The 26,977-nt window shown below is 46.5% G+C and overlaps 1 protein-coding gene across 1 annotated transcript in view; it reads left to right on the top strand.

Annotated features, from left to right (window-relative positions):
- The first annotated feature begins 205 nt into the window (after positions 1–205).
- Positions 206–26,977, top strand: part of ALPK1 (alpha kinase 1) — a 45,758-nt gene continuing 18,986 nt past the window's right edge. The window contains exons 1-4 of the mRNA XM_069459171.1: positions 206–326; positions 4,371–4,525; positions 23,563–23,761; positions 25,161–25,220. Coding sequence (XP_069315272.1) covers positions 206–326; positions 4,371–4,525; positions 23,563–23,761; positions 25,161–25,220 — 535 coding nt within the window. The remainder of the gene's footprint in view (positions 327–4,370; positions 4,526–23,562; positions 23,762–25,160; positions 25,221–26,977) is intronic.

Below are 26,977 nucleotides of genomic sequence, written 5' to 3'. Positions count from 1 at the left end.
CATGCGTTTCCCCTATTATCCCTCCCTGCTTGAGTCTTCCAGATAATTGATGATGCTTCCGTTAATCATCTTTCCCCCTCTTTTGTCCACCAGGTATCTCGGCCTTCAAGGGGCTCCTTTATTGAGGATCGATGTCTCCTCCTAGGTAATTGATCACCGGGGACCCGGGGGACACCCGATTCACGGTCGAGGGAGGATAATCGTCATGAATAATCGGAGCGCAGTGGCCGCGCTGCTGCAAGAATGCAAGCAAGTGCTGGACCGGCTCCTGCTGGAGCCTCCAGATGTGTCAGAAGAGGACAAGAGCGAGGACCAGCGGTGCAGAGGTGAGGCTGTGATGGGGGAGGCACAGCGGTGACCCGGCAGGCTCACCCTCCTCTCCCCTGCCCCAACGACACATTCTCGTCTCTGCCCTATTTTTCTTCTCTTGGCAGATGACCACCGAGAGATGAGTGGATTTCTGGGACATGAATGGGACGTGGGCTGCGGGCGGGCGGGCCGGGGAGGAAGCCCACTTTGTTGCAGTGAATTGCTGTCAGTTCTAATTTTAGGCTTCAGTAAACATGAGGCTACAAGAAACAGTTTAGTTCAAGAGGAACAAAGGGTCCGAGTTGGCTGGTGCACGTAAATTTCAATTATTAAAAAAATGGAAGCAACTTCTGAATGGTGACACATACTTTTTTTTCAGCCTAGGATTTTGTGCCTCATCAGTTTCCATAGACTTCTACGGTTTCCATAAATATGTCATCGCGCCAGTCCGATCTCTCCCTTTTTTTTTTTTTTGGATCCCCAAGACATGCCTCACGCTGTATTCTCACGCCACTGGTACAACAAATCCGCTTCTCCTGCTCAACACCGATCGCCTCACTTCAGGGTTTAAGAGTCTGGCTTTTTGCTCATTTCATAGTTTGTGCCATTCATAGTTTTAGATAAGTCATCGTTTGGGAAGTTTCCATCACAACGTCTAGAAAGTTAAACAACTCTTATGTCGTCTTAAGCTAGTTTAGAAGAGAGGCAGCCCTCTTTTCTTAGATTTCTTTTTAGCATTCAAATAAATTTGTCTCCATTTCCGTAATTATCTGTCTTTTACATGCCTTTAATATTTTTCTTCGTAATTTTAGTCCTTTGCTCTTCCTTACAGAAATAAGAGTTCCAAATAAAATATGCGTGCCTCATCTCTTTTGTTGTTGGTCATGAGAAAAGGTTCTAGAAGAGTCTTTTTTCCCCAAATTCTTGTGTATAGGCACATACATTTTTACAGAGGCACTTTTAGGTGCCTATGTCATTCTTAATTATTTGTAACCTGTTATTTGTGTGCCTTTTGAGATAAAATCCCTTATGTCCAGTCATTGCAAACCTTAGTGGATGTGTTTTCTGTCTTTACTAGACGTGTGGCTTTGCTTGCTAGCAGACGTCAAGATGGCAAGAGCTTGGCACCTACAGAATGTGCTCTATGGCCGGCCCTGTTTCTTGCCAGGGGCCGTGTGTCGTGTTCTGTCCTTTCCACCCAAGTCTTTCTCTTGTCCTTTTACTACATCCCACCCTTTGTCTCCTCAGCCCAAATTCCTTTAAAGCTTTGTGTTCTGCCCAGCGAAGACCCCGGGCCCACCATTGAGCTGCATTTTCTCCTCCTTTTTCTGTCCCCCAAGTGCCACAGAATAGGAGAAATAATCAGTTTAGTTCCAGATAAGGTAAATCAAGGCTGGAAAATCACTAAATTAGACACGGCCCTTCAGGTAAGCTGCTCGGGAAAGTCGGTGATCAGAGAGGCAGAGGAGGCCACCAGGGGCTGCCGGGGCGTTGGCTGAGCTGGGTGAGCCCAAGCTTGGGGGACCCTACGCAAAGCCACCGGCGGTCACAGCGCTGACTCCCCTGGCAGGTGGCTTCGGAGCTGCTCCAGGGGACAGGCCACCGCTGTGGTCACCGCATGTGCTCGAGAGAAAGGCATTAGTAGTACAGGGTCACTTAGGGTGATAGGGCGAGCCGGCAGACTCGGGGACACAAACACTGTGGTTTTTATTCTTTTCCCTCCTCCTCCCCACCCCATCCTTTTCCCGCAGAAATTGTACTTGTCGCCACAACACTGGTGACTGCCCTAGCAGCTTCCCCAGAGATGGAGCAGGAGCTGAAATCCAGAGATACATGTTAAAAACGTACTGCAGTGACATCTTCATGTCAATATGTCCAGGCGACGTTCTGGCAGGCCCTGCGGGGAGAGAAAGGGTGGTGGGAAGGGGACAGAAACATAACGAATAGATTTTTCTCCACGATGATGAAGAAATCTGAAAGTACTAGAACTATTCAGTTCAAATATCACCAAATTCTATGAACCCAGAAATCGTATTTCTGTTGTCGCTTGACGACTAACGCTCATTCACAGATGGAGTGTCCAAATAACGTATCAAGCGAACTGGGACATTTCCGAAAGCGAAAAGGGGTGCTATTCAGAAGTTGAAATGAAGTCAGTGGCAGAAAGAGGGCCAGGTCTTCCAGCTGAATGTGACCTCGGAGGTCCCTAACCCCATGGTTCTGCTGTCACCCGGGATGCCATCGCCCAGCAAGTGCCAGTGGCTCCGGACTGCTGGGTGGGGGCTGATAATTTCAGTGTGACACTTGTAAGTCGTCCTTAGTGATCGATACAGATTATTCATCGGTGTGGCCCGTGTGACATCTCCTCAAGGCCAAGCAGTTCTTCGCCACCACGAAACTTCCTTACAATTGCCCAGTTGGTGGCCAATTCATAAGAGGGCAGAGTGATATTTTCTTTCTTCTATTTGTTTTTCATTTTCCCTGTCATCTCTCTTTTGCCTCGTGTATTCTGTCTCACATAGACCTAAGACGAACTGTGTCTTCCAGCCGTGATGGTCTTTCACCCACCGTGGTGTCATTTATAATATAAACGTGCCGAGACGGGAAGCTTGTCCTCAACGAGGTCACAGCCTGGTGCAGGGCAGTGGGACAGAGGCTGACAGGGGCTTGCGCTGTGGGTTTGTCGGTCCTCAGAAGGGACATCTCAATTCCGCTGTGAGGGCGTGGCAGGTGACGAGAGGTGACAATGTCGTCATTCAACAATTTCATCCAAGGCAATGGCCCGGTCTGACTGGTGTTTAGAAAAAAGAGGATCAACAATGTGGAAGGTGGAGTGGAGGGAACAAGACTGAAAGAAGCAATTTAGGCCGAAATTACTGAAAAGGAAGAAGAAGAGAAAATGGAGTTTAGAAGCCACAGGATTTGATAACCAATTAGAGTTGGGGAGGGAAGAGAGAGCAAAAAGTAGACCGACTCCTGGGTTTTGGATTTGGGTACCTAACTCAGTGAGGTGGTGTCATCCATCAAAATATAAAATATAAGGGAAATCAGATACGGAGAAAGGGAATCAGTTTGGTTTTGGATATGCCGAGGATGAGATGTCTACAAGACAAGTACCTAGAGATGTGTGGCTGGCAGTCATATATACAGACCCCCAGTCCCTTACTCGGAAGCCTGGGGTTACATGTGCTTCAGAATTCAGAACTTTACCCACGTTGGGAGGGTCGTATCGTACAGCGTGTTACACTCCTACTCTGGCAGAAGGTCAGACAGCCCCTAGACTCAAACATCAACATATTTTTGCAGCAAAACTTTTGGGTCATCTCACTAAGTCCTGAGACTATACATAGCCTCTAGGCAATTCAAGTCTGGTCTGGGTGCCAAAATTAAAAAAAAAAAAAAAAAATTTCCAGTTTCCAGAGCTTTTTGCATTTCTGAAGTTTGTATAAGAGATTGTGGACCAGAATACGTTGGTTTGGTAATCTCTCCCACTAAGAGATTTAACATATCTACTGGCCTGAAACAAGACCACTGCTCAATTAATTCCCACCATTTCACATCTTATATGTGCTTTTTATATTTATTGTCTAAATTCAGTTGTACCCATGGGGAAAGGATGAGCTAAAGTGAGGTCTTGGAGAAGCACAAAGAGCTTGTACGAGTTGACTTTTTGCATTGACCAAATGCCATTCCGGTCCAGTCCCTTTCTCGTTTTACAGGGAAAATAATATTTCCTTCATTCCTTTCTCTGACTCTTCATGCTGAGATAGTCACTGGAGTGCTTTACTTCCTGCTAAAAACCTTCCTTAATGCCTGACTACCCCAATTTAGCTGTAGGGCAGAGCAGACTAGGGCCACCCCTGACTGATGGCACCTTGCTGTTATTCGGAGTCAGAACCAGCAACAGCTTAGAGCAGCCAGCAAACGGTAGGGAAAAGTTTTTCTTTGGTGTTTTTTTTTTTGCGTTTTTTTTTGCCACTGAGGTGCTTCATCATAACATTGGTCGCTCAGCAGCCTTTTCTTGAACGGCAATTTTCTCACCTGAACTCTGACCTTTTCAGTTTCGCTCCCCAGCGAGTTAAGGACCCTGCTCCAGGAGGCAGAGGAAATGAAATGGCCCTTCGTCCCTGAGAAGTGGCAGTACAAACAAGCCGTGGGCCCGGAGGACAAAACAAACCTGCAGGATGTGATCGGCGCCGGCCTGCAGCAGTTGCTGGTAGGAAGAGCCTCGCCACCTGTCCCTCTGACCCTCCCAAGCGAGGCATTTCTCCGCTAAGTGGTCTAATAGATTGAATTTCTTTGAAGCACGAGACAGGCCCCCACCTTTGTGGTCAGCTCTGCCAGATTGACGAATGTGGGGAAATTGCTGTTCGAAAAGCGTTGCTCACCCTTAAGGTCTCGTGCTGGAAAGCCAGGCTAGTAAAAGTGCAGGAGGGTGGTCAGTGGTCTAACGTGACACCTGTCATCCTGGAAGACTTCCGTATCTTTGGTGGGCCAGAGAGGTAGATTTGATTGGCACCATGATTCCCAGCATTTTTATTCTTTTTTTTTTTTTTTTTTTTTTTTTTTTGAGACAGAGTCTCACTCTGTCGCCCTGGCTAGAGTGCCGTGGCGTCAGCCTAGCTCACAGCAACCTCAAACTCCTGGGCTCAAGCGATCCTCCTGCCTCAGCCTCCCGAGTAGCTGGGACTACAGGCAAGCACCACCATGCCCGGCTAATTTTTCTGTATATATTTTAGCTGTCCATATAATTTCTTTCTAGTTTTAGTAGAGCCGGGGTCTTGCTCTTGCTCAGGCTGGTCTTGAACTCCTGAGTTCAAACAATCCACCCGCCTCAGCCTCCCAGAGTGCTAGGATGACAGGCGTGAGCCACCACGCCCAGCCTAGCATTTTTATTCTGAGATGCCCATTTCAAAAAGTTGGGCAGCTCAGAAGAATAAACTCACCATTGTTTCATCAGTGTGACTTGCTGTCATGAGAAGCAATGAGACTATCTTCAAAATTTTACTTCGTTGGTTTACATGGGATTGTATTTTGGGGCCATTTCAAAAGACATGGATAGACATTATCTTTGCCTATGGAGGCGAAATCTAGGAAAGACCCCATGATCTACAGACAGACAACAGCATCTTTAGAGACTAAATAGAAACAGTAAAAAAAAAAAAAAAAAAAAAAAAAAATCCTCCTCTCTCATCCGCCCAAAAAACAAACAAAACAGGTTTAGCAAAGTAGGAAATGCAGGCAAAAGAAAGTGAATACTTGGAAAGAATGCAATGGGGAGTCAGGGGTTGAAAATAAACGTGGTCAGTATTAGTGCAGAAGGGGAATAATATAGCTACAATTTGCATATCACTGTAGAGTTTGCAAAGTACTTGCCCGTGCGTCATCTCATTTAATTCTCAAAGTAGCCCCACAGTGATTGAGATGCTCCTCGACTTACGGTGAGGTTGTGTCCCAATAAACCCACGGCAGGTTGAAAACATCCTAAGTCAAAAATGCATTGAATACGCCTAAGCTACCAAACATCATCGCTGAGCCGAGGTTATCTGAAATGTGCCCAGAACGCTTACGTTCGTGCACAGGTGGGCAAAACCACCCAACACAAAGCCTATTTTATAATAAAGTGTTGAGTAGTTCACGTGCTGTACTGAAAGTGGAAACCAGGATGATTATGTTCCACTAAATGAATGTCACTTTTGCTCTGGAGCGCTTGAAATGTGGCTAGTGTGACTGAAGAACTGAACGGTTAGCTTTATTTATTTTTTATTAATTTCTTTGCCAACAGCCACTTGTGGCTGGGGCTGCCGTGTTATGGGACAGCACGGCTTGAAAGCTGTGGTGGCTAAGGTGAGACCTCGCAGCTACAGCATCAGTATCACCTGGAAACTGGTGGGAAATGCAAATTCTTGGGCCCCAGTCAAAACCCCTGGGGTTAGACGAGATTTCCAGCTGATTCTGATACAAGCTGAAGATTGGGAACAATTGCGCCAAAGAGCATAGGGGGGTGAGCGAGGGGGAAAGACAGAGGCTGATGGGGGTGTGGGTGGGGAGCAGCACGGGGCGGGGGTCATAGGAGAATCCAGTGCAAAGGTGGTCGGAGACCAGCCAGAAAAGAAATCCCTTTTTCATCTATTCTGGGAACTGTGGTTTGGACGGGAGCTGCCCTGGGGGAGCTGATGGAGACCCCTCGTGTGGTTAGGCCAGCGGCACACAAGAACTTTGCAAGCCTTCCAAGGGCAGCCTAACCCAGGCAGCGACCCCCACGTCGGGCTTAGCAAGCTTCTCTGCCTTTTGAACACAGGCGGAGAGGCTGAGACGCGTCACATCACGATAGCTGGGTTTTGCTCCTCTCGTTCCACCCTGCAGTCACCAGGGCCCCCTTCCTGCTTTCAAAGCAGCTGAAAAACTGAAGATGATGTTTTTAAAAATTCAAGCCTCGCTGCCTTTGGGGGTTCGTGTGAGTTGGGAGACAGGCTGCTCGCAGTCGTTAGGTGGTTTTAAGAGTCTACTTCACCATTCTTCCCGTTCTGCCTCCCTGCAGAGCGCACAATTGGGGAAACAGAGGCATGGGTGATTTAAGAAGTTTGTGTCCAGATCATGAGTTCACTCGGTGGCGGCTCTAAGAAGCTGTCCCTTAGGCCTTCTGTAGTCCCTAATGTCTTTAATCGGGGGGCTTTCTGAACTCGGAGCATCATTCTCTCTTGCTTACCCAGCAAGCTATAAATTAAGCAATCACACCTCCTGAAGACTTTTAGGACACTCTCCTATTGTGCCGGACCCCAAGTGCAGATCCCGAAGCCACTCTGTTTTGTCAACACAGAGAACTATGCACCCTGTGAGCCAGGCTCTCCCCGGCTCTCTCTCTCTCTCTCGTTACTTTTAACGTCTTGGCTTGTTAAAAGTAGCTCCAGCCCACTCCACGATTCCCTTTTGTTCCATTAGGCTGTCGGTTTTCATGTTAGACTTTGCTGAAGCTGGATGCTCACATTTTCATCACCGATCCATTGTGACATTTTGTTCCTACGTAAGAAATAGTTAAGGGCTACTGAGTTTGTCTTTTCAGTTCTTACTATCTCTTTTTACGGTTTGTTCATAAACATAAGGTTTCCGTGATATTTTTTTCCACCTTGAAATGAATCCTTCCCATAAAAAGTTTCCCTTCCATTGTAAAAATTAGCAGCCCACTTAGAGCCTAAACACCCTGTCTTTAATTCCACAAGTAACAGATTAAAGTTGAACGCAGAATGCTTAAGTAAAAAAAAGCAAGGCATCAACAATTATTTTCCACCGTTCAGAAGTTGGTTAACCTTCAGGATCATTTATAATTTGACTGTCTTAGGCTGAAGTTAATCAAGAAAAATGACGGGTGTTTTGTGCTCTGCTTTCTGGTCTCCACTGTGTCCCCTGTCCCTCCCTCCCCTGCCACTGTCCCCAATCCCTTCTCCTTTGGTGTGTGGCCACAGACAGAAATTTATGACAGGGGCCAAGCTCTTTTACACTCCACACAAAGCTGGCTGGCTTGAGAGAGCGCGTCCGCCCTCTCCCTGACAAACACCTGCAGCAGGGCCCCCCGAGAAACCTGGGGCGATGGGAGATTAATGCGGCTGTAATAGCCGGGCAGTGTTTTCGGTATTATGCCCTCTCCCCAGGTAGGTGGGTCTTTTCCGAGATGATACCAATTATTTATTGCGGAAACATCTGTTGGCAACTGCAGCTGCCCCTGGTAAAACAAAGCATATCACGGGGTCACAGGCTACGGTGACCCCAAATCCTACCTCATGCTAGTTTCAGCCTATTCAGCGACACCCTCCAGTCCGTGGGTCACCGTGATCTTTAATGTCTCATCGTGCCATAGAAAATACTCTGTAAACACCGCCTTACCCTGCCCCACCGGCTTTGAAGTATTATTTTCATCTTCATTGGTAATTTATATTCCGGGGCCATTGTACTGTGGGAAAAAAAGAAGGGGGAACCCTTTTTTGTTTTCCATCTAATTGTATATCGCCTGACACTTTGACCTGTATTATTAGTATGAGTCGGAAAAAGGATTTTCTCCCTCTCTTATTTAAAAATAAAATTTCAAGGGAAAGCAAGCACTCCCTTGAGCTCTTTTCACTCCAAACAATGTTTACACTCGGAGAGTGGCAGGATGAAAAGGACGAGCAACTTTTTTCAAGTGGCGGAGAAGGGCATTTTGGGTTTTTGAAAGAGAACAGTAAGGCCCTTATAAATATCATTCAGCCAAAGCTTTGATGGGTTTTGCAGAAAGTACTGAAGGCATTTAGCACGAGCCTCTGGGGAGCGGGCTCGGGGCCATGGGCAGTGGCGTGCCCGGGCATGCTAGGACAGGCCTCCGTGTAATGCCACCTTTTGCAATTTTCTTCAGTAATGTTCACGCTTCTAAACAAAAAAAAGTGCTACCCAACTGGAAGAAAATCTGAAAATAAAGCGTTTGAGGAGAGTGCAGGGCGTTAGGGTTTGCTTGTCTCTGCAGTTGGGAGCACGTCTGGCTGCAAGACCAAGGATTGTGTGGTAGACCCTGAGTCTGAGCGTCCCCTGCCCAGGTCTGGGGCTCCTGGGGCAGGTGGGGGACCGGCTCTCCCTGGCCCTGTTTCTGTGGACGGAGGGACCTGCTCTGGGTCAGCCCTGAATTTATTGTGGCGCCTCTTCAAGGCGACACAGGGTCATTTTTATACGTTGGCCTTGAAGTACAGTCGGTGGCAATGAAGCAAGGTTGAGAACGAGGATTTTCTCCCGTTTCCTTTCCAACTCTACAACCATGAAAATAGGTCATCTGGTAGTCTCTATACCATAAATAGTTTTGGAAAATATCTGTGCTACCTTGGAGTGATTTAAAGAGAGAGAGAAAATAAGTCAATAAATATGCAGTGTTTTCTTACACTTGTGCTATCTTGGGTGGAAAACCTTCGTGGATGAATAATGTTTGATACATTTAGCTTCCAGAATTGCGTTTAAATATGTCTTTGCAAATAATCTTGGTGCCTTTAACTTGTTGATGTTTTTATTTTGGGACTCACTTTAGATATCAAAGGGGCAAGAATTAAAACATATATAAACGTGAGTAAATCTAAGAGTTGGCCGTTGCTAGATTGCAGGAAATGCTTTAAAAAATACCCAGTGTAACTGACCTGAGAGCACAGACGGTGGAGGAGAATCTTTATCAAAAGAAACCAAAGTATGAATTTAGGCCGGGCGCGGTGGCTCACGCCTGTCATCCTAGCACTCTGGGAGGCCGAAGTGGGAGGATCGCTCGAGGTCAGGAGTTCGAGACCAGCCTGAGCAAGAGCGAGACCCCATCTCTACTAAAAATAGGAATAAATTAGCTGGACAACTAAAAATACATATAGAAAAAATTAGCCGGGCCTGGTGGCGCACACCTGTAGTCCCAGCTACTCGGGAGGCTGAGGCAGGAGGATCGCTTGAGCCCAGGAGTTGGAGGTTGCTGTGAGCTAGGCTGATGCCATGGCACTCTAGCCAGGGTGACAGAGTGAGACTCTGTCTCAAAAAAAAAAAAAAGTTGGGGGGGGGGGGCGGGGAAAATCTCAACTAATTAGAAACAAAACCAAAAAAACCATGTAGATCTTCCAGAGGCACCTAATAATACTCATCCTGAACAAGAAAATCTTCTAAATATATTTGGATGAACATTTTCATTAAGGTGATGCGATTACTAGTGACTTTTATTCTTTGTACTTCGGTTCTTCACAATACACATCTCTTGCCATCAAAATAAAGGAAGAGAAGAGAAAGAGGAAAGAAGAATGTTTGTCGAGCGGTTGCCCCGAAATCTAGACCAGGTCAAATCTTCAAAAACAAAAATTTCCGGCCGGGCGCGGTGGCTCACGCCTGTCATCCTAGCACTCTGGGAGGCCGAGGCGGGTGGATCACTCGAGGTCAGGAGTTCGAGACCAGCCTGAGCAAGAGTGAGACCCCGTCTCTACTAAAAATAGAAAGAAATTATATGGACAACTAAAATATATATACAAAAAATTAGCCGGGCATGGTGGCGCATGCCTGTAGTCCCAGCTACTCGGGAGGCTGAGGCAGGAGGATCCCTTGAGCTCAGGAGTTTGAGGTTGCTGTGAGCTAGACTGACGCCATGGCACTCACTCTAGCCTGGGCAACAGAGTGAGACTCTGTCTCAAAAAAAAAAAAAAAAAAAATTTCCCACCGCTTCTCTAAGAGCAGGCACAAACGCTGAAGTGCACATGTCTTGACGGTGGAGAAGCGAAAGTCAATAACGAAGTGACTCAGGCTTTTCACCGAATAAAATAAGGATTCGAAATGCAATATTCCTGCTTCCGAATCTTCTCTCTTCCCTTTTGGCAGCCTGTTGTGAGCGAAGCATCGTTATTCTCCTGTTATATATTTTCAGAGATCACGTTAACATATATGTGCACGCACACGAAAATATAGACTCTCTGTATAATTGGTATTGAACACAGTTATCTCTCTGTCAAATGGTAGAACCTCCGAGCTGGAGGGGAACTTAGAGGTCCTCTTTGCAGCCCATTGTTGGCTAGGTGAGAACCCTGAAACTGGAAGAGAGTGAGACGTGGGTCACCTCTGGTCACACAGCCCGTCGGGGGACATGGCAGGCCCATGACAGCCGTGTTTCCTTACCCTGAACTTGCCATTTCCTCCCTGAATGTTTGCGACTCTCTGGACTAGCAGCCTCTGCCCGGGGCTGTCGTGGGCCTGGCACGGCCTGTCCTTTGTGACATCATCTTCTCTCTGTTGCCCCGTGGCCCGCCCCTCTGCCCCTTTTGAATGGGATCTGACTTTTTTTCTTCGGAGCAGAATTAATTAACCCAGAAATTTTATAATTTCCAATCATCAGCATGTAAGACTTTAATTTCTTCTACTGAACGTTATTCTAGTTCTCGTGGAGGAAAGAAGCCAGATAAAAGGTTTCAGATTCTTTCAAAATAAATTTCCATTTAGTAAGTGAAAATGAAGCCCCGAGAGAATGGCGGGCGCCTTAGGAGGACAAATATTAGCCCCAAGGCTGATGTATTTTCAGACTTCAAGATAGATGATTAAAATTGCCAAGGATTTAAACCCTGCTCTAAAACTCTGCCAAAAAACTGCCCTTTTAATACGGGACTTTCAAGTTTCAATGGAAGATAAATTACGATAGTGGCTTGTCCTTCAAATTCTCCCGAGGAAACTTTGGTTGCCACAGAATCAGGCATGCGATGTATCCCCTTTGATGATGGCTAAACCCACGGCGTGAATTTCGTGTCTCCCCATAATGAGGCCCGAAGGCTGAGCCAAGTCCCGGGGGAACCAATGCGACCAAGACAAGTGGGCAGAGCGGCCCAGCTCAAAATGCCAGCAGAGGATGGGCAGGGTCACGTGCAGGGTGGACAAAAGCAAGCGGTGACCTTCAGAAGGTAAACCCAGGGCTGCGTTCATTCACTCCTACCGGCAAGTAACAATAGCATCTCCTCCCAAATCTTACGTCTTAAGTAAACAAGGAGCTTAAGAAATAATGTTATCTCCATACATCTGGCACTGTGGGAGGTGGAACCACATGAAAATATCATTTTGGGTGTCAGCGAACTTCAAATCTTGGCCATTTCGTCTGATTCCATCTGAAATAGTCTTCACAGCTTATAATCTTGGTGACAACCTTGCGAGGAGGAATTTACGATGCCCATTTTGCGGAGAAGATGACTGGCTCGGAGAGCTTGTCCTCAAGCCATGCCACAAAGTATAGTTCGGCTGGAATATGCCCAGATACCCCTTCAGTGGCTCCCCGCTCCCTCCGCCAGCCTTTGATCCGGGGTGATCACCTGCCGACCCCCTCCCCATGAGGGCACAAGCCAAGCGTGTTTAAGCTCAACAGAGTCATAGATTCTTGGAATTAGTAGTTTCTTTTTTAAGATATGTTTGTATCTTAACAGCCTGAGCAAGAGCGAGACCCTGTCTCTACAAAAAATAGAAAAATTAGCCAAGTGTGGTGCATGCCTGTAGTCCCAGCTACTTGGGAGGCTGAGGCAGGAGGATCGCTTGAGCCCAGGAGTTTGAGGCTGCTGTGAGCTAGGCTGACGTCACTGCACTCCAGCCTGGGTGTCAAGGTGAGGCCCTGTCTCAAAAAAAAAAAAAAAAGAACAAGAGCCCTTGGGACAATAGGGTCCAAACAGTTCTCTCCGTATTACATATCTGCCACTATTCTAGTGTATGTTTTTGGTAACAATGACAATGACAATCTTGATAAATGTAAGGCAGTGGGTTGAGGTTAAGGAAGCCGACTTGGAGCTAAACTGTTGGGGTTCAAATCACAGTGCGTCCCCTTATTAGCTTTGTCATTTGGGGCAAGTTACCTAAACTGATGGCTTTCGTTTTCCCACCCTTGTAATGTAGTGGTAATAATAGTACCTACTTTCTAGATTATTTGGAGGATTAAATGAGTAGATCCAAAGAATGCATAGACCAGGCCTGGCACTCAGTGCATTGCAGCTGTTGTTACCGTCTGAGCTGATTGTCAAAAGGACATGGCTTAGGGCCAGACAGGATTGTTTTAGAGTCATCAGGTAAGACAGACAGAAACTAAGATCAAATGGAGTAATCAGGCCTCTAGTGAAATCTTGCTGTCAGGACATCAAAAAATGACTATGAGGTATTTTCAGAATTATCAGCTGACACATACAGGCAACCTTTCAAAGAACGCAAACAACTTAACATTCCGAATAGCATGGTTTTTTTTTTTGTTGTTGTTGTTTTGTTTTTTTGACAGAGTCTCACTCTGTCACCCAGGCTAGAATGCCGTGGCATCAGCCTCGCTCACAGCAACCTCCAATTCCTGGGCTCAAGCGATCCTCCTGCCTCAGCCTCCCAAGTAGCTGGGACTACAGGCATGCGCCACCATGTCCGGCTAATTTTTTCTATGTATATTTTTAGTTGTCCAGATCATTTCTTTCTATTTTTAATAGAGACGGGGTCTCGCTCTTGCTCAGGCTGGTCTCGAACTCCTGACCTCGAGCGATCCTCCTATCTCGGCCTCCCAGAGTGCTAGGATGACAGGCGTGAGCCACTGCGCCCGGTCCCGAATAGCATGTTTGTGAGTCTGACAGTTTGAACTTATGGGTCCCTCCCCTAATATTGCCACTAATTAAAAAAAATAAAATGGAGGGAAGAGGTAATCAATAGCGTAGCGGTGGGAGATCCCCAGGCTGCAGGGTTCTGATCACTAGACTGGCCACTTCCTCTGTGACCAGTGACAGCTCCTGAGATAGAAAAAAGCAGCCTTGGGTGGTGGTGCCCAGTATTCTAGATTGTTCCCTGAGTGCCTTTGGGGCAAAGCCTGAGACTTCTTAGCCTGAACCTTTGGTGGACTGGGCTAGTTGTCACAGGAATCCTATTTCTGTGAGGTGGACTTAGTTTCCAAGAAACAAAGAGATCATCACCCCAGCGTCAGCTACAAGGGTCTTCAGATTCCACATTAGATGAGAAGAATTTTTGCCTTTTGATCTGACGTGGTACTCTTTGGAAAGAGGGGGCATTTCCCCCAGGGGTCCAGGTGATTGAGACGTGGAGGAAGAATGCATCCTCTTCCTCATCAGGAAACTCTTCCTCTGGGGACCCATCTTTTGGACTTAGAGCAAATGGGTTGACTCAGGTTAGAATTCTAAACTTGTGGTGTAAATACTAGACTTTTATTTTCAACGCTGACATTGATCTATTCTATCGAATATATGTTTGCATGCTACCCGATCCATTTAGGCAAGAATTTTCATCTTCACAATGTTCGCAGAGCAGATAACACCGTGTCTGTCTGGATTATTACTGCACCTACAATGTCTGCCAGATGTATCTGGGAGATGCCAGATACATGTTTTGTTCCATGAACGAATTCCCACTAATCTCTACCTCCAAATTTCTGGGAGGTTTTGTACAGGGGTGGGCGTATGCGCTGGGTGCTGCTGAGTTGGGTGTAGAATATGACAGGAGAAGAGCCCCAGACTTGGAGTCAACACTCCAAGGCTTTGTCCTGAGCAGATGCGTGGAGGGGACGGCATCACTGAGATGGGGACGCTGAGAGAGCGGCACCGAGGGGGAGAAAATAGCGCTCTGCATTAGACGTGGCAAGCTGGGGACCCTAAATGACAGCTGGGCTGGACCACGGTGGGCAACTCCCTACACACGTCTGACATCAGGAGAGAGCGCAGGATGGCATTTAAATTTGCGATCTGTCAACAAAGATGATATCGGAGGCCACAGAACAGTCCCCGTGAGCGTAGCTAGAGAGCAGACACTCCATCTGTAGTAGAGAGAGGGCGAGAGGGAAAGCAGGAAGAGAGAACCCAAACTATTATCTTTAGGTATTGAGCTAGAGTAAAAACTTAACAGCTATTTTTCAAAAGTGTTTGAATCTGCATTTTCCATTGGTAAAAATGAAAGAAAGGCCAATGAATTGCTAACAGGCCCTGGGCATAAACCTTAAGCAAGTTCAGTTTTTTTCTTCTCACCTCCTTGTCACATCTATTGGGTGGAGGGCGCCATGTTTGGTTTTCCATCAACCTTGAGTAGACCAGTTGATGGCTTCTGCTCTTACTCTGCTTCTGCTGCCGATGCACAGCTATGCGGGCATCATGCATCACTTATTTTTTTCACTCTGCTAATTCCTCACCTGAGGACATCCCCACCTCCTTTCCGTCTTCCCCTGTCTTTGTCAATCTCCCAGTTTGCTATGCCGTGATTTCCCTTTGCACCGCTCCTGCCAATTGCAGTGCCAGATGGCTTCGGCGCTGAGCCCCCTCCCCCAGCCCCCCTTGAGAACAGCTGCCATTGTCATTGCTGTGAACACATCGTGGCTTTGAACCCGTAGCTGGGACCCCCAACTCGATGCTCAGCACCGGGCGGGGCTGGCGCAGAGCACGGAGCCCTGAACGCACACTATTCCTTGCTGCTATTCGGTGAAAGCCCTTAGAAAAGGCTCTTTAGCATTTTTTTTCAATCATCTGTGTGTCGAAATCTCATCGGGGAGTTTAATTCCTTTACCACCTGACTCAGCTTCCTAGCCATGAAGTTCCCTTTGTGCCCTAAACTCAATTAGAACCTTGTGTTTCCCGTCCCGGAAACAGATGTGGAAACACAACTATGTGTGTGTGTGCGTGTGTGTGTGTGTGTGTGTACGTGCATCGTGAGCCTGGCCCTTTAGAAACCCAGCACGTTCTCTTACCCACATCTACACATTTTTATTTAAACACGATCACTCCACAACAGCAACAAAAACCCAGTTTGGTGGCCGTTGGGACAATCTTCCCCTCAACTCAGCCTCGGAGGACAGAGAGGACTAGACTTCCCCTTCGTTTTTGATCGTGAGATAGACTGTGTCCATCCCAACGCTAAAATCCTGTTCCTGCGACCCTGCCAAAAAGGATAATATTTTTGAGATAGACTGTGTCCATCCCAACGCTAAAATCCTGTTCCTGCGACGCTGCCGAAAAGGATAATATTTTTGAGTCCCCTGTCATGGCAGGTCAGCTGTGGGCCCAGAAACCCAAACACAAAGAATCCTGAATCCAATTCCTGTGTAGACCCATATGCATTTCAAAGGCGTTGGCATGTCGTCAGTGGGTTGGGGTTTTTGTGTTGTTTTCTTTCTCTTTCTTTTTTGGGGGGTGGAGGAGGGCGAGGGGCTCCCTTTCATGTTAATCTAATTGTGCATAACCCAGGCACATTTCGCCACGTAGGGAAACTCTCGGTGGCGTCCCTTCCCTGCCACACACCCCGGCCCTCTTTCATTCCTGTCCTTATGATGTCACCGTGTGCCCCCGGCGTAGGTTTTGGGAGGATTCCCAGGAGGATGATGTATTCTACTTTCCTGCTGAGGAATGTGCTGTCTGTCCTCTCACTTGGCAGCAAATGAAAGTGGGTATTAATTTCTCAGAGTGCCGGTAGGGACACCAGAGACGGGGGGTGCAAGGACGTGGGACCCACCCAAATCCTCATGTCCCGCACAGCACGAGGCCGGTTCAAAAGACCGGAGCGCAAAAGAAAACGAGCGCAAAAGAAAACGCAAAGAAAGGAAAGATTCTCCCCGAAGTTGACTTCTCTCTGAATTTTGCATCGTTAGGTTTTGGAGAGAGATGCGAGAGGCCTGGCCCCCCCCCACCCCCAAGCAGGGTTAAATTATGCGGGGCCGTGGGGATGCCAGGCCCTCCAGAATAGGATGCTTCGTTTAGATTTTCCACAATGCTATTGAAGTGCTTATTTTCCTCCTGAAGAGACACAAACAGATGCAAACTTCTGTAAACACTTTAGAAATGAATTCAGTGAGTTTGGCCTCTCAGCGGTGCTCAATAGCTGACAGAAAAATGTCTAATTAGTGCAAGTGGAAATAATAGGGCCACTTGGATTCCTTCCATCTTCCTCCAACTCTACTTTTCCAAGGAGCTCAAAGGCCCTTTTGTCCGGCGGGTCACCCTCTCTCAGGCTTTTGTGCTCCTATCTATTAAGAGTGGAAGGGGGAAAATAGATCAGGCAGTGTTCTCCGCTCCAATGTATGGTGTGTCCGCGCGGGGTGCAGAATGGGCTGTTTGCGGCATGGGTTTACAGGTGCTTGGGGAGGGACCCGGCCATTGGCAGCGGCCAAGAGCAGCTCGCACGTGCGTGCTGAGAAGGCCTCCTTCCAGCCCGCCCTCCAAGCGCCTGTTCATTTCCCTTTTCTTCCTCCTTCCAATACCATCAATCCTCAGAGCTGGCGAAGAGAAGAAAGGGATTGGAAGGAACGAGAGGTCTGGCCGTTTTCTGAGATGAGCCTTGTAGATGTTCTATGTGTGGCCCATTCCTTCTGTCCTATTCGACTGACGATTCCACTGACACTGATTTCGGGAGCCTGTCTTTGCCCGTGGTGGACAGTTTGTCCTGTGAGTGGCGATGAGTGACTGACTTCTGTTGTTCTGTTTTCTTCCACGTCGTTTATTAAGCACTCACCATGTGCCAAGCCCTGTGCTGAGCATTTGACCCACGCCTCCTCTAATCCCGAAACAGCATTGCAAATCGATATTATCCACATTTCACACCTGATGTCACCGAGACTAGAGACATGAAATACCTTTCCGTGGCAAATAGATGGTAGAGCTAGGAAACAAACCCCGATACCTACAGCTTCATCTGAGACATTATATGTTTTTAATCCCTAAAATTTCGATTTAGATCTTTTTTTATATCTTCTGTGTCTCTACTTCATAGACCTAATGGTTACTTTACCTTCTTGAACATAAAAAATACAGTTTTAACTGTCATTTCGGGTCACTTTCTATTGATTTCTTTTTATGCGCATTATGGGCTTCTTTGATGCCTGGCAGTTTTTTGAATGGCTGCCAGATATTATAAATTTCACCTTACTGGATGGCAGATACTTGGTGGGACATATTCTTGAGCTTTATTCTGGGATGCAGTCAAATTAGGAAATAGTTGGATCTTTTTTGAAGCTTACTTCTAAACTTCCAGAGTTGGACAAGAACAGATTACTCTAAGGCTAATTTCGTATCTCTACTGAAACAATGCCCTCTGAATGTTCTACCCCATGCCCTGTGAACGACAGGATTTTCTACTCTGGCTGATGAAAACATGAGGTTGTTTCCTCTACTCATTTCAGGTTGTTTTTCCCCAGCTTTGGGTGGTTTCTTTCCTCGCAATAAGACGATCAGTACTCTATCACATTACCAGACTTTATACTATAGTTCACTATAACAATACTATAGCTACAGTAACCAAAACAGCATGGTACTGGTACAAAAATAGACACATAGACCAATGGGAAAGAACAGAGAACTCAGACATAAAACTATCTACCTACAACCAACTGATCTTCAACAAAGCAAATACAACATACACCGGGGAAAGGAAGCCCTAGTCAATAAATGGTGCTGGGAAAACTGGATAGCCACGTGCAGAAGAATGAAACAGGACCCCTATTTCTCACCACTTACAAAAATTAACTCAAAGTAAATAAAAGACTTAAATGTAAGGCAGGAGACCATAAGAATTCTAGAAGAAAATGTAGGAAAAACTCTTTTAGACATCAGCCTAGGCAAAGAATTTATGACTAAGAGCCCAAAGGCAATTGTAACAACAATAAAAATCAATAAATGGGACTTTATTAAATTAAAAAGCTTCTGCACAGCAATGGAAATAATCAGCACAGCAAAGAGACAACCTACAGAATGGGAGAAAATATTCACAAACGATATATCAAGTAAAGGGCTAATATCTAGAATTTACAAAGAACTCAAACAAATCAGTGAGGGAAAAATGAAACAACCTCGTTAAAAAGGGGGCAAAAGACATGAACAGAAGCTTTTCAAAAGAAGATGGACAAGTGGGGCCAAGAAACATGAAAAAACGCTCAACGTCACTAATCATCAGGGAAATGCAAATTAAAACCACAATGAGATATCACTTTACCCCAGTCAGAATGGCTGTTACTAAAAAGTTCAAAAACAGTAGATGCTGGCATGGATGCAGAGAGAAAGGAACCTTATACAGTGTTGGTGGGACTGCAAATTAGTACAAACTCTATGGAAAACAGTATGGAGATTCCTCAAAGATCTAAAAGTAGACCTACCATTCAATCCAGTGATCCCACTATGGGATATCTACCCAAAGGTAAAGAAGGTTTTTTTAATCAAAAAGACACCTGCACTAGAATCTTTATTGCAGGACAATTCACAATTGCAAAGATGTGGAATCAACTTAAGCGCCCATCAATTCATGAATGGATTAATAAAATGTGGTATATGTACACCACGGAGTACTACTCAGCCATAAAAAAGGATGAATTAATGCCTTTTGCAAAATTTTGGGTGGAACTGGCGACCATTCTCCTAAGTGAAGTATCTCGAGAATGGAAAAACAAACACCGCATGTGCTCATTATTATATTGGAACTAATCAATGGGCACAGAGAGAAGTAAAAGTTATTGGAAACCAAAAAGGTGGGAGGGGAGGCGGGGGGAAGGGGACTTGTTTAATCAGCATAGAGTTTCAGATTCGCAAGATGAGTAAGTTCTGGTGATCTATTTAACAGCAATGTGAATATACTTTAAACCAGCAGTCCCCGACCTTTTTGGTGCCAGGGACCAGTTTCATGGAAGACAGTTTTTCCATGGGATGGGTGGGACGGTGAGTGATGGGGAGTGGCTGTAAATACAGGTGAAGCTTCTCCCTCGCTGGCCGCTCACCTCCTGCTGTGTTGCCCGGTCCCTAACAGGCTACGAACCAGTACTGGTCCATGACCCCAGGGGTTGGGGTCCACAGCTTTAAACTACTAAAATGTGCACTTAAAAATGGTCAAGATAGTGAACTTTATGTGACATGTTTTCTACTACAACGTGTGAGAGAGAGGGAGAGACTCAAATGCCTGCCTGGCTCTGAGCCTTTTGATTTTGCAAGTTTGCAAAGTCACTTAACCTGTCAGCTTCAATTTCCTCCTCTGATCTGTATTTTACAAGTACTATGAAGTTTAAATGAGATAATGTGTGAACATTTTTCACAAGCTAGACGGTGCTACGCGGGTGGAATTCATTATTAGCAGCGAGCAGAGAGCGGGGTCCCCTCTGGGGCACAGCCTGCCTCTGAGCACTGTCCCCAAAACTGCAGAGGGCCCCGGAGAAAGGAGGGCAGAGCTATTGATGGACACCAAGCATGCGCTGAAGTGTGACATGAAGGAAGGGGACTCACTGGCTTGCCCACACCCCTCCAAGGTCCACAGCCATGAGCAGGGTGACAAGAATAAGGTTGTTCTTTCTAAGTAAAAAAATAAGAGAGGCCGGCGGTGACAGAAACTGCAAGTTCTGCAGATAGCAGCTGAAGTTGCAAAACAAAGGATTATATTCACGTGTCCCTAGAGCAGGGAGGCCTCTTGCTGAGAGACTGGCCTTATTAGACAGAGCTGGCCACGTGCAAAACCGTCCATTTACTTTCCCATCTTTGAGTTTTATGCATGTCAAATGACTGAACTGTTCTCATTTTGAAACTTGCGGTTTTCGGATTGATGGTGTCTTTGACAAACCTCTGTAGAAGTTGCGAGCATTTGGATTTTAGTTAGGCTTTTTTTTCGGTTGGAAGGAACAGGAGAAGCTCATTTGAGTGAACTCATCAGAGAGGGTGGACATTATTATGAAAACACAGTGGTACAACAAAGGAGACATGTACCTTCTAGAACAGCACTCATGAAAAGGTGGATTTGGACTCAAAGCCATCGTTCTTGGATTTTCCCTTGTGTGGCCCATAAATGTGGCTAACCTATAGTCCGCTTTCTACCTTTTTCTATCCTGCAACAACAAATTCTTTATATATTTCTTAGTTCAGATTGATAAGTCCATTTCTTTAAAGCCAGGCCACAGGGCCATGGGGTCAGGTATCAAGTGGCTGCTCTTGCTCAAGTGGCCTTGATCTGGTGGGGGGTGGGGAGAAGGATGTCAAGGCCAAGGAGCAAACACGTGGCTACTCCAAAGACAGCGGCTGTGGGCAGAGCAGTGTCCGTTACAAAGGGTTATGGTGTGCCTTTGAGAGTCAGTGGTTAATGACAGGGTCTTTGGGAGGATCCAATAGATAGATAATAGCTTTCTTCCTTTCCTGGATTCTGAGCAAAATTGAGAAATAAAACAAAAGAGGCGGACAAGAGACAAAATATTACCTTTAATTCTGATAAAGGCTGACCTGGAAGTTATGGCTTTGTCTTAGAGCACAGGGGATCTGCTGGCTGAACCCCAGAATTACGTAGATTTCCTGGTTCAATCACAGGGCTTACTGCACCAAGCAGAGCACCCTATGTAGGGTGGCTTACTAGATAAGGCTTATGAGACAGAGAAGCAGAGAAGGATCTTTGTTGCCTGTAGACAGCTTGTTTCCAAGAGAAAAAAGAGGAGTGTGAAGCTGTACATGCCGAGTTGATTCTTCTGCAATTTGCTGATCAGCCTCTCCACCTCCCGTGGAGCAGAGCGGGCCAAGGGACAGAGAGAGGCTGAGGACGCTACGGTCGCTGGGAGCTCCCTTCACACGGAAGGAAACATCAGGAGAGGAGAAAAGATATTTCCCCTTTCACAATTGGCATCTCTGTCACCCTAAGAGCAATGCTTGGCTTAGAACAAAAGATAAATACAGTGAAATGTTTTCATAACTTAATAAACACATTGAGGCCGGGCGAGGTGGCTCACGCCTGTAATCCTAGCACTCTGGGAGGCCGAGGCGGGTGGATCGCTCAAGGTCAGGAGTTCGAGACCAGCCTGAGCAAGAGCGAGACCCCATCTCTACTAAAAATAGAAAAATTATCTGGCCAACTAAAATATATATAGAAGAAATTAGCCGGGCATGGTGGCGCATGCCTGTAGTCCCAGCTACTCGGGAGGCTGAGGCAGTAGGATTGCTTAAGCCCAGGAGTCTGAGGTTGCTGTGAGCTAGGCTGACGCCACGGCACTCACTCTAGCCCGGGCAACAAAGTGACACTCTGTCTCAAAAAAATAAATAAATAAATAAATAAAATAAAATAAACACATTGATAGTTTACAAGTCCTAACGAGCTAAGAAAGCATCAGTTTGAAAAGAGAAAGTTTATTGTGCTGGTTATTGGTGGGCATTACCTGATTGATAAATGCCTATAAATAGAAATATTCTGTATACAGTGCTGGAGATCATCAAATCAAAAAAAAAAAAAAAAAGGAAAAATATAAACAAATCATATGAATAAACTCCATAGGTAGAATCCTGGAATGGGCCAGACCTAAAATTTTATGGCGATTTTACTCAAAAATAGGCAAGTGTCTAAAAGAGCTGTGGCAGGCGTATTTTGAAAAGCAGAGACTCCTCTTTACGTAGGTGAATGTATTTGTTCTCCCTTTCGGTTTATTAAATGAAACCATGCTAAGACCTGCGCCTGCAACACTATCGATTGCATATATGGTATTTATTAACACAACTGTGAGTATCAGATAATTGATACCCAACTCCTCTAGCTTTCCTGGTACAGAGCGTGTACAAGGGACCCGGACCTGTACCTCTTGTGTTCAGACCCGTCCTCGGAGTCACAGGTCATATGACCTTGGCATGTTCCTTAACCTCTGCCTCTCAGGTTTCCCATCTGCACAAACAGAATAAGAACAGAACCTGCCTCTCAGCCTTGCCGTGAGGATTGAGAGAATTAGTGCACCTGAAGCCCTTAGCAGTGTGACTGTCACCTGGCGTTTCCCAGTAAGTGTTGGCACGTAAGATGACGTGAAGAAAGCAGCGCTTGGTGAAGCAGCGTTGCAACAGGAAAACGCTCAATGCTTACAATGCCTCCCATGGGAACACACGTGCCCAGAAAACACTCAGCTTGATTGAATTTCGCATATGAAGATAATAGTATTGGATGACAAAGTCCGTTATGTTTCTGGCTGCATAACCACTGAATCAAAGATGTTTAGTATAACACCCTAACACAGCAAAAGATGATGTTTTTCCCTAAAAAACGTGCCTCCTTTATCTCCGCTTCTCACGCTTTAGCTTACGCTTTCATGAATGCCTGTTTTCTTCTTTTCCTTATTTTATTGATGATAGAAATCCAAGTTAAAGTGTGCCCTAAAATGCTGTATTTCTGCTTAATTAAAACGTAGGCAACAAACGAAGCAGGGTGTCATGAGCTGATGCGTCCTCCCAGATGGAAGGATGACAGGATGACGGGGAGAAGAAAGCAGCCCAACAATACATCTAGTGTGAGCTCATTTCTAGAAGAAAGACAGAGGGAGAGGCAGGGGGAGAGAGAGAGAGAGAGAGAGAGGAAGCAAAGCGCAAAGCCAGACAAGGAATCAGTTCATGCCTAGGTACAGATAAAAGGGCAGAAGTTCTGGAAGACTCTCCCCAACCATGATCAGACCCTGAGACTAAGACTCGGGGGAGGAGGCAAAGAAACAGCATAAGGGAAATTGCAAGGCACTTTTAATTTCCACCTAGATATTTTTGTTTGAATTTTTTAACCACAGGAAATATGCATTTATGCCTTGTAGAATTTTAGAAACGGACTGGGAGAAATGGAATGAAGGGAACACGCCCCAACTGAATCGGACTTTTCTTTCTTTTGGTTCAATCGCCCCATAAACTGTGTTTCTCCTCCACGTTTGCGGGTTTCCCTGTTGTCGTCGTTGTAAGGAAAGTTCCTACAAGGCTCAGCTCGGCCCTGAACCTGCCTTCTCTCCCCCTCTCGCGGGTCCCCTTGGTGGCCACGCGCGCGCGCGCGCTGCAGGCGACACTGCGGGCCTCCATCCGCTCCCGGGACTGCGTGGCCGCGGCCGCCGTCGTGTTCCTGCTGGACCGGTGTCTCTACGGGCTGGACGTCTCCGCGGCGCTGCTGCAGGTCGCCAAGGGGCTGCACAAGCTGCAGCCCGCGACGCCCATCGCCCCGCAGGTGGTCATTCGCCAGGCCCGCGTCGCCGCCAACTCAGGTAGGCGCCACCCGCCACCGCCACCCCCGGGTCGCCCGGTCCCCCCCGACCCCCCCCCCCAGCTGCGCGACCCCCGCGGGCACCGCGCCCTGGTGCCACCTCCCCGCCCCTGGTGCCACCTCCCCGCGCCCCGGTGCCACCTCCCCGCGCCCCCGGTGCCACCTCCCCGCGCCCCGGTGCCACCTCCCCGCCCCCGGTGCCACCTCCCCGCGCCACCTCCCCCGCCCGCCCGGCCCCCGCCGCTGCCCGCACAAAAGCCCCGGCATAAAGGGGTTCAGAGCCAAAAGCGGTGGAGAAAATTGTGAAAGGGCGTAGAAAATACTAATTGGAGCTTTTGTCTCCTAACAAATCCGTCCCGCTGCTTTCAAACAGGGGCATCTGAATCGCCATCCCTCTGACCAAGGGCCTTTAAAAAGCAGATTAGAACTCGACTAGTTTCTCTTAGGTCTCCTGTCTCCTTTCTGTAGGGCCACTTGACTAAGCCCACAATAGAGCTGACAAACCCACTCAAGTAATTTGAGGGTTGTTTTTTTTTTCTTCCTCTCCATCATTCAGAACACCGGTACAGTACCTGATTAGGTCTGTAAGTATCTTTCTTTCTTCCTCCCCTCGCTCTGAATGCGATGAAAATGAGGCTGACATGCGAACTTAAGACGCGATGCCGAGGGGGTCAGAGGGGACAGGGGGCCTGCGACGCGCTGCCGCGAAGTCCTCGTCCATAGAATTCTCGAATTATGTAAATTGCCAACAAGCATGAGATTGAGGAGGGTGCAGCCTGCTCTTCGCATTTCCAAGAAGTGAAAGACCAAAAGGGGGGAAAGAGAAAGCAAGCTGCCCATCCCCCCCCCCCCAGAAACAGGCCTGGCTCGTTTTTTGATTGGTTTTAGCTATTGCTATTATTTTAATAACTCTGACTCTTTTTTTTTTTTTTTTTTTTTTTTTGAGACAGAGTCTCACTCTGTTGCCTGGGCTAGAGTGCGGTGGCGTCAGCCTGGCTCACAGCAACCTCAAACTCCTGGGCTCAAGCCATCCTCCTGCCTCAGCCTCCCAAGTAGCTGGGACTACAGGCATGCACCGCTATGCCAGGCTAATTTTTTCTATATAGATTTTTAGCTGTCCAGATCATTTCTTTCTATTTTTTTTTAGTAGAGATGGGATCTCACTCTTGCTCAAGCTGGTCTCAAACTCCTGACCTCGAGCGATCCTCCCACCTCGGCCTCCCAGAGTGCTAGGATGACAGGTGTGAGCCACCGCACCCGGCCGATTTTAATTTTTAAAATAGAATGTTTTCAAGAATGGTTATGGCCACTGTTACAGTATATCCACCTTAGAGCATAAACAACTTATAATAAAGTACTCGTTCAGAACTAACATGTGACCTTTGGTCTCTTCTTTTCAGGGAAACTTTTGAAAGCAGAGTATATTCTGAGCAGTCTAATAAGCAACAACGGAGCAACAGGTAGGGCCTTCCATATCTCACAATGAGCTTTACCCTCATTCCCTACCAGAGTTCTAATTTGGTGACAGCTTAATGACTTCATACTTACCCTGCATTGAATGTTCCGTGGCTCCGCCCCTGATGAATGGAGTGACTTTAATCAAGCCACTTACTTCTCTGTGTCTCTGTTTTCTCTAATTTAGAAAATAAAACAAAAGCAAGGTGTCTAATATTTGCCTGCCTTGTTAAAGAGTATAGTCTGTAATGGACAATAGCTGTCAAGGTAGGTAATTCTGTGGACTTCAAAAAGGGCTCAGTAGCAGCCCTTAGAAAAACTGTGCTTGGAAAGGGATGAGATGATGTTGAAGATGAAGAGGCCACGTCAACTGTCCACGTCAACTTACGAGGGAAAAAAAAAAAATCTCACTCATTTCCTGATCGAAGAGGACCAACGATTAACTGCACATGAAATAGCCAACGCCATGGACATCGCAGTCCGTTCAGCTTACACGATTCTCACTGAAAAATTAAACTTGAGCAAACTTTCCACTCTGGGTGCCAAAACCGCTGAACCCAGATCAGCTACAGACACAGGCAGAGCTTTCCATGGAAGTTTTAAACAAGTCGGATCAAGATTTTGAGGCATTTCCTTGAAGAATTGTAGCAGGAAATGAAATAACGGCTTTACCAGGACGATCGTGAAGACAAAACGCAGTGGAAGTGGCGGCCACCAAGAAGTGGATGTGTCCAGTCCCAGCAGACGCGGACGGGTCCACCTTATAGTCCTGATTTGGCTCCTTATGGCTTCTTTTTGTTTCCTAATCTTAAAAAAGTCTTTAAAGGGCACCCAAGTTTTCAGTTAATAATGTAAAAAGGGGCTGAATTGACATGGCTAACTTCCCCAGGACCCTCAGTCATTTAGGGATGGGATGAATGGCTGGTGTATCACTTGCAAAAGTGTCTTGAACTTGATAGAGCTTATGCCGAGAAACAAAGTCTATATGTTTCGTTTTTATCTTTTAATTCCATTTTTCCATGAACTTTTTGAAGTCTTCTTCATAGAAAACCTGAACAGACTGATAATGAATAATGAGATTGAATCGGTAACAAAAAGACTCCCAACAAAGAAAAAGCCCAGGACCAGATAGATGGCTTCACTGCCCAATTCTACCAAACATATACAGAAGAACTAATACAAGTTCCCCTCAAAATATTTCAAAATTTGAAGAGGCAAGAATTCTCCCCAACTCATTCTAATAGGCCAGTATTACTCTGATACGTTGACAAGGACAAGGACGGTTCAAGAAACACAAATATCCATAAACACGATACAGAATAAAGCACAAAAACCATGAGATCATCTCAAAAGATGCAGAAAAAGCATTTTTTTTTTTTTTTTTTTTGAGACAGAGTCTTGCTCTGTTGCCCAGGCTAGAGTGAGTGCCGTGGCATCAGCTTAGCTCACAGCAACCTCAAACTCCTGGGCTTAAGCGATCCTACTGCCTCAGCCTCCCAAGTAGCTGGGACTACAGGCATGCACCACCATGCCCGGCTAATTTTTTTTTCTATATATATTTTAGTTGTCCATATAATTTCTTTCTATTTTTAGTAGAGACGGGGTCTCACTCTTTCTCAGGCTGGTCTCGAACTCCTGACCTCAAGTGATCCACCCGCCTCGGCCTCCCAGAGTGCTAGGATTACAGGCGTGAGCCACCGCGCCCGGCCCAGAAAAAGCATTTGATAAAATTCAACATTGCTTCATGTTAAAAACTCTCAAC

This window comes from Eulemur rufifrons, chromosome 26 (genome assembly GCF_041146395.1).
Source record: "Eulemur rufifrons isolate Redbay chromosome 26, OSU_ERuf_1, whole genome shotgun sequence".
NCBI classification, from domain to species: Eukaryota; Metazoa; Chordata; class Mammalia; order Primates; family Lemuridae; genus Eulemur; species Eulemur rufifrons.
The sequence above is the reverse complement of the archived record's forward strand: the minus strand, read 5'-3'. Positions and strand labels throughout refer to the sequence as shown.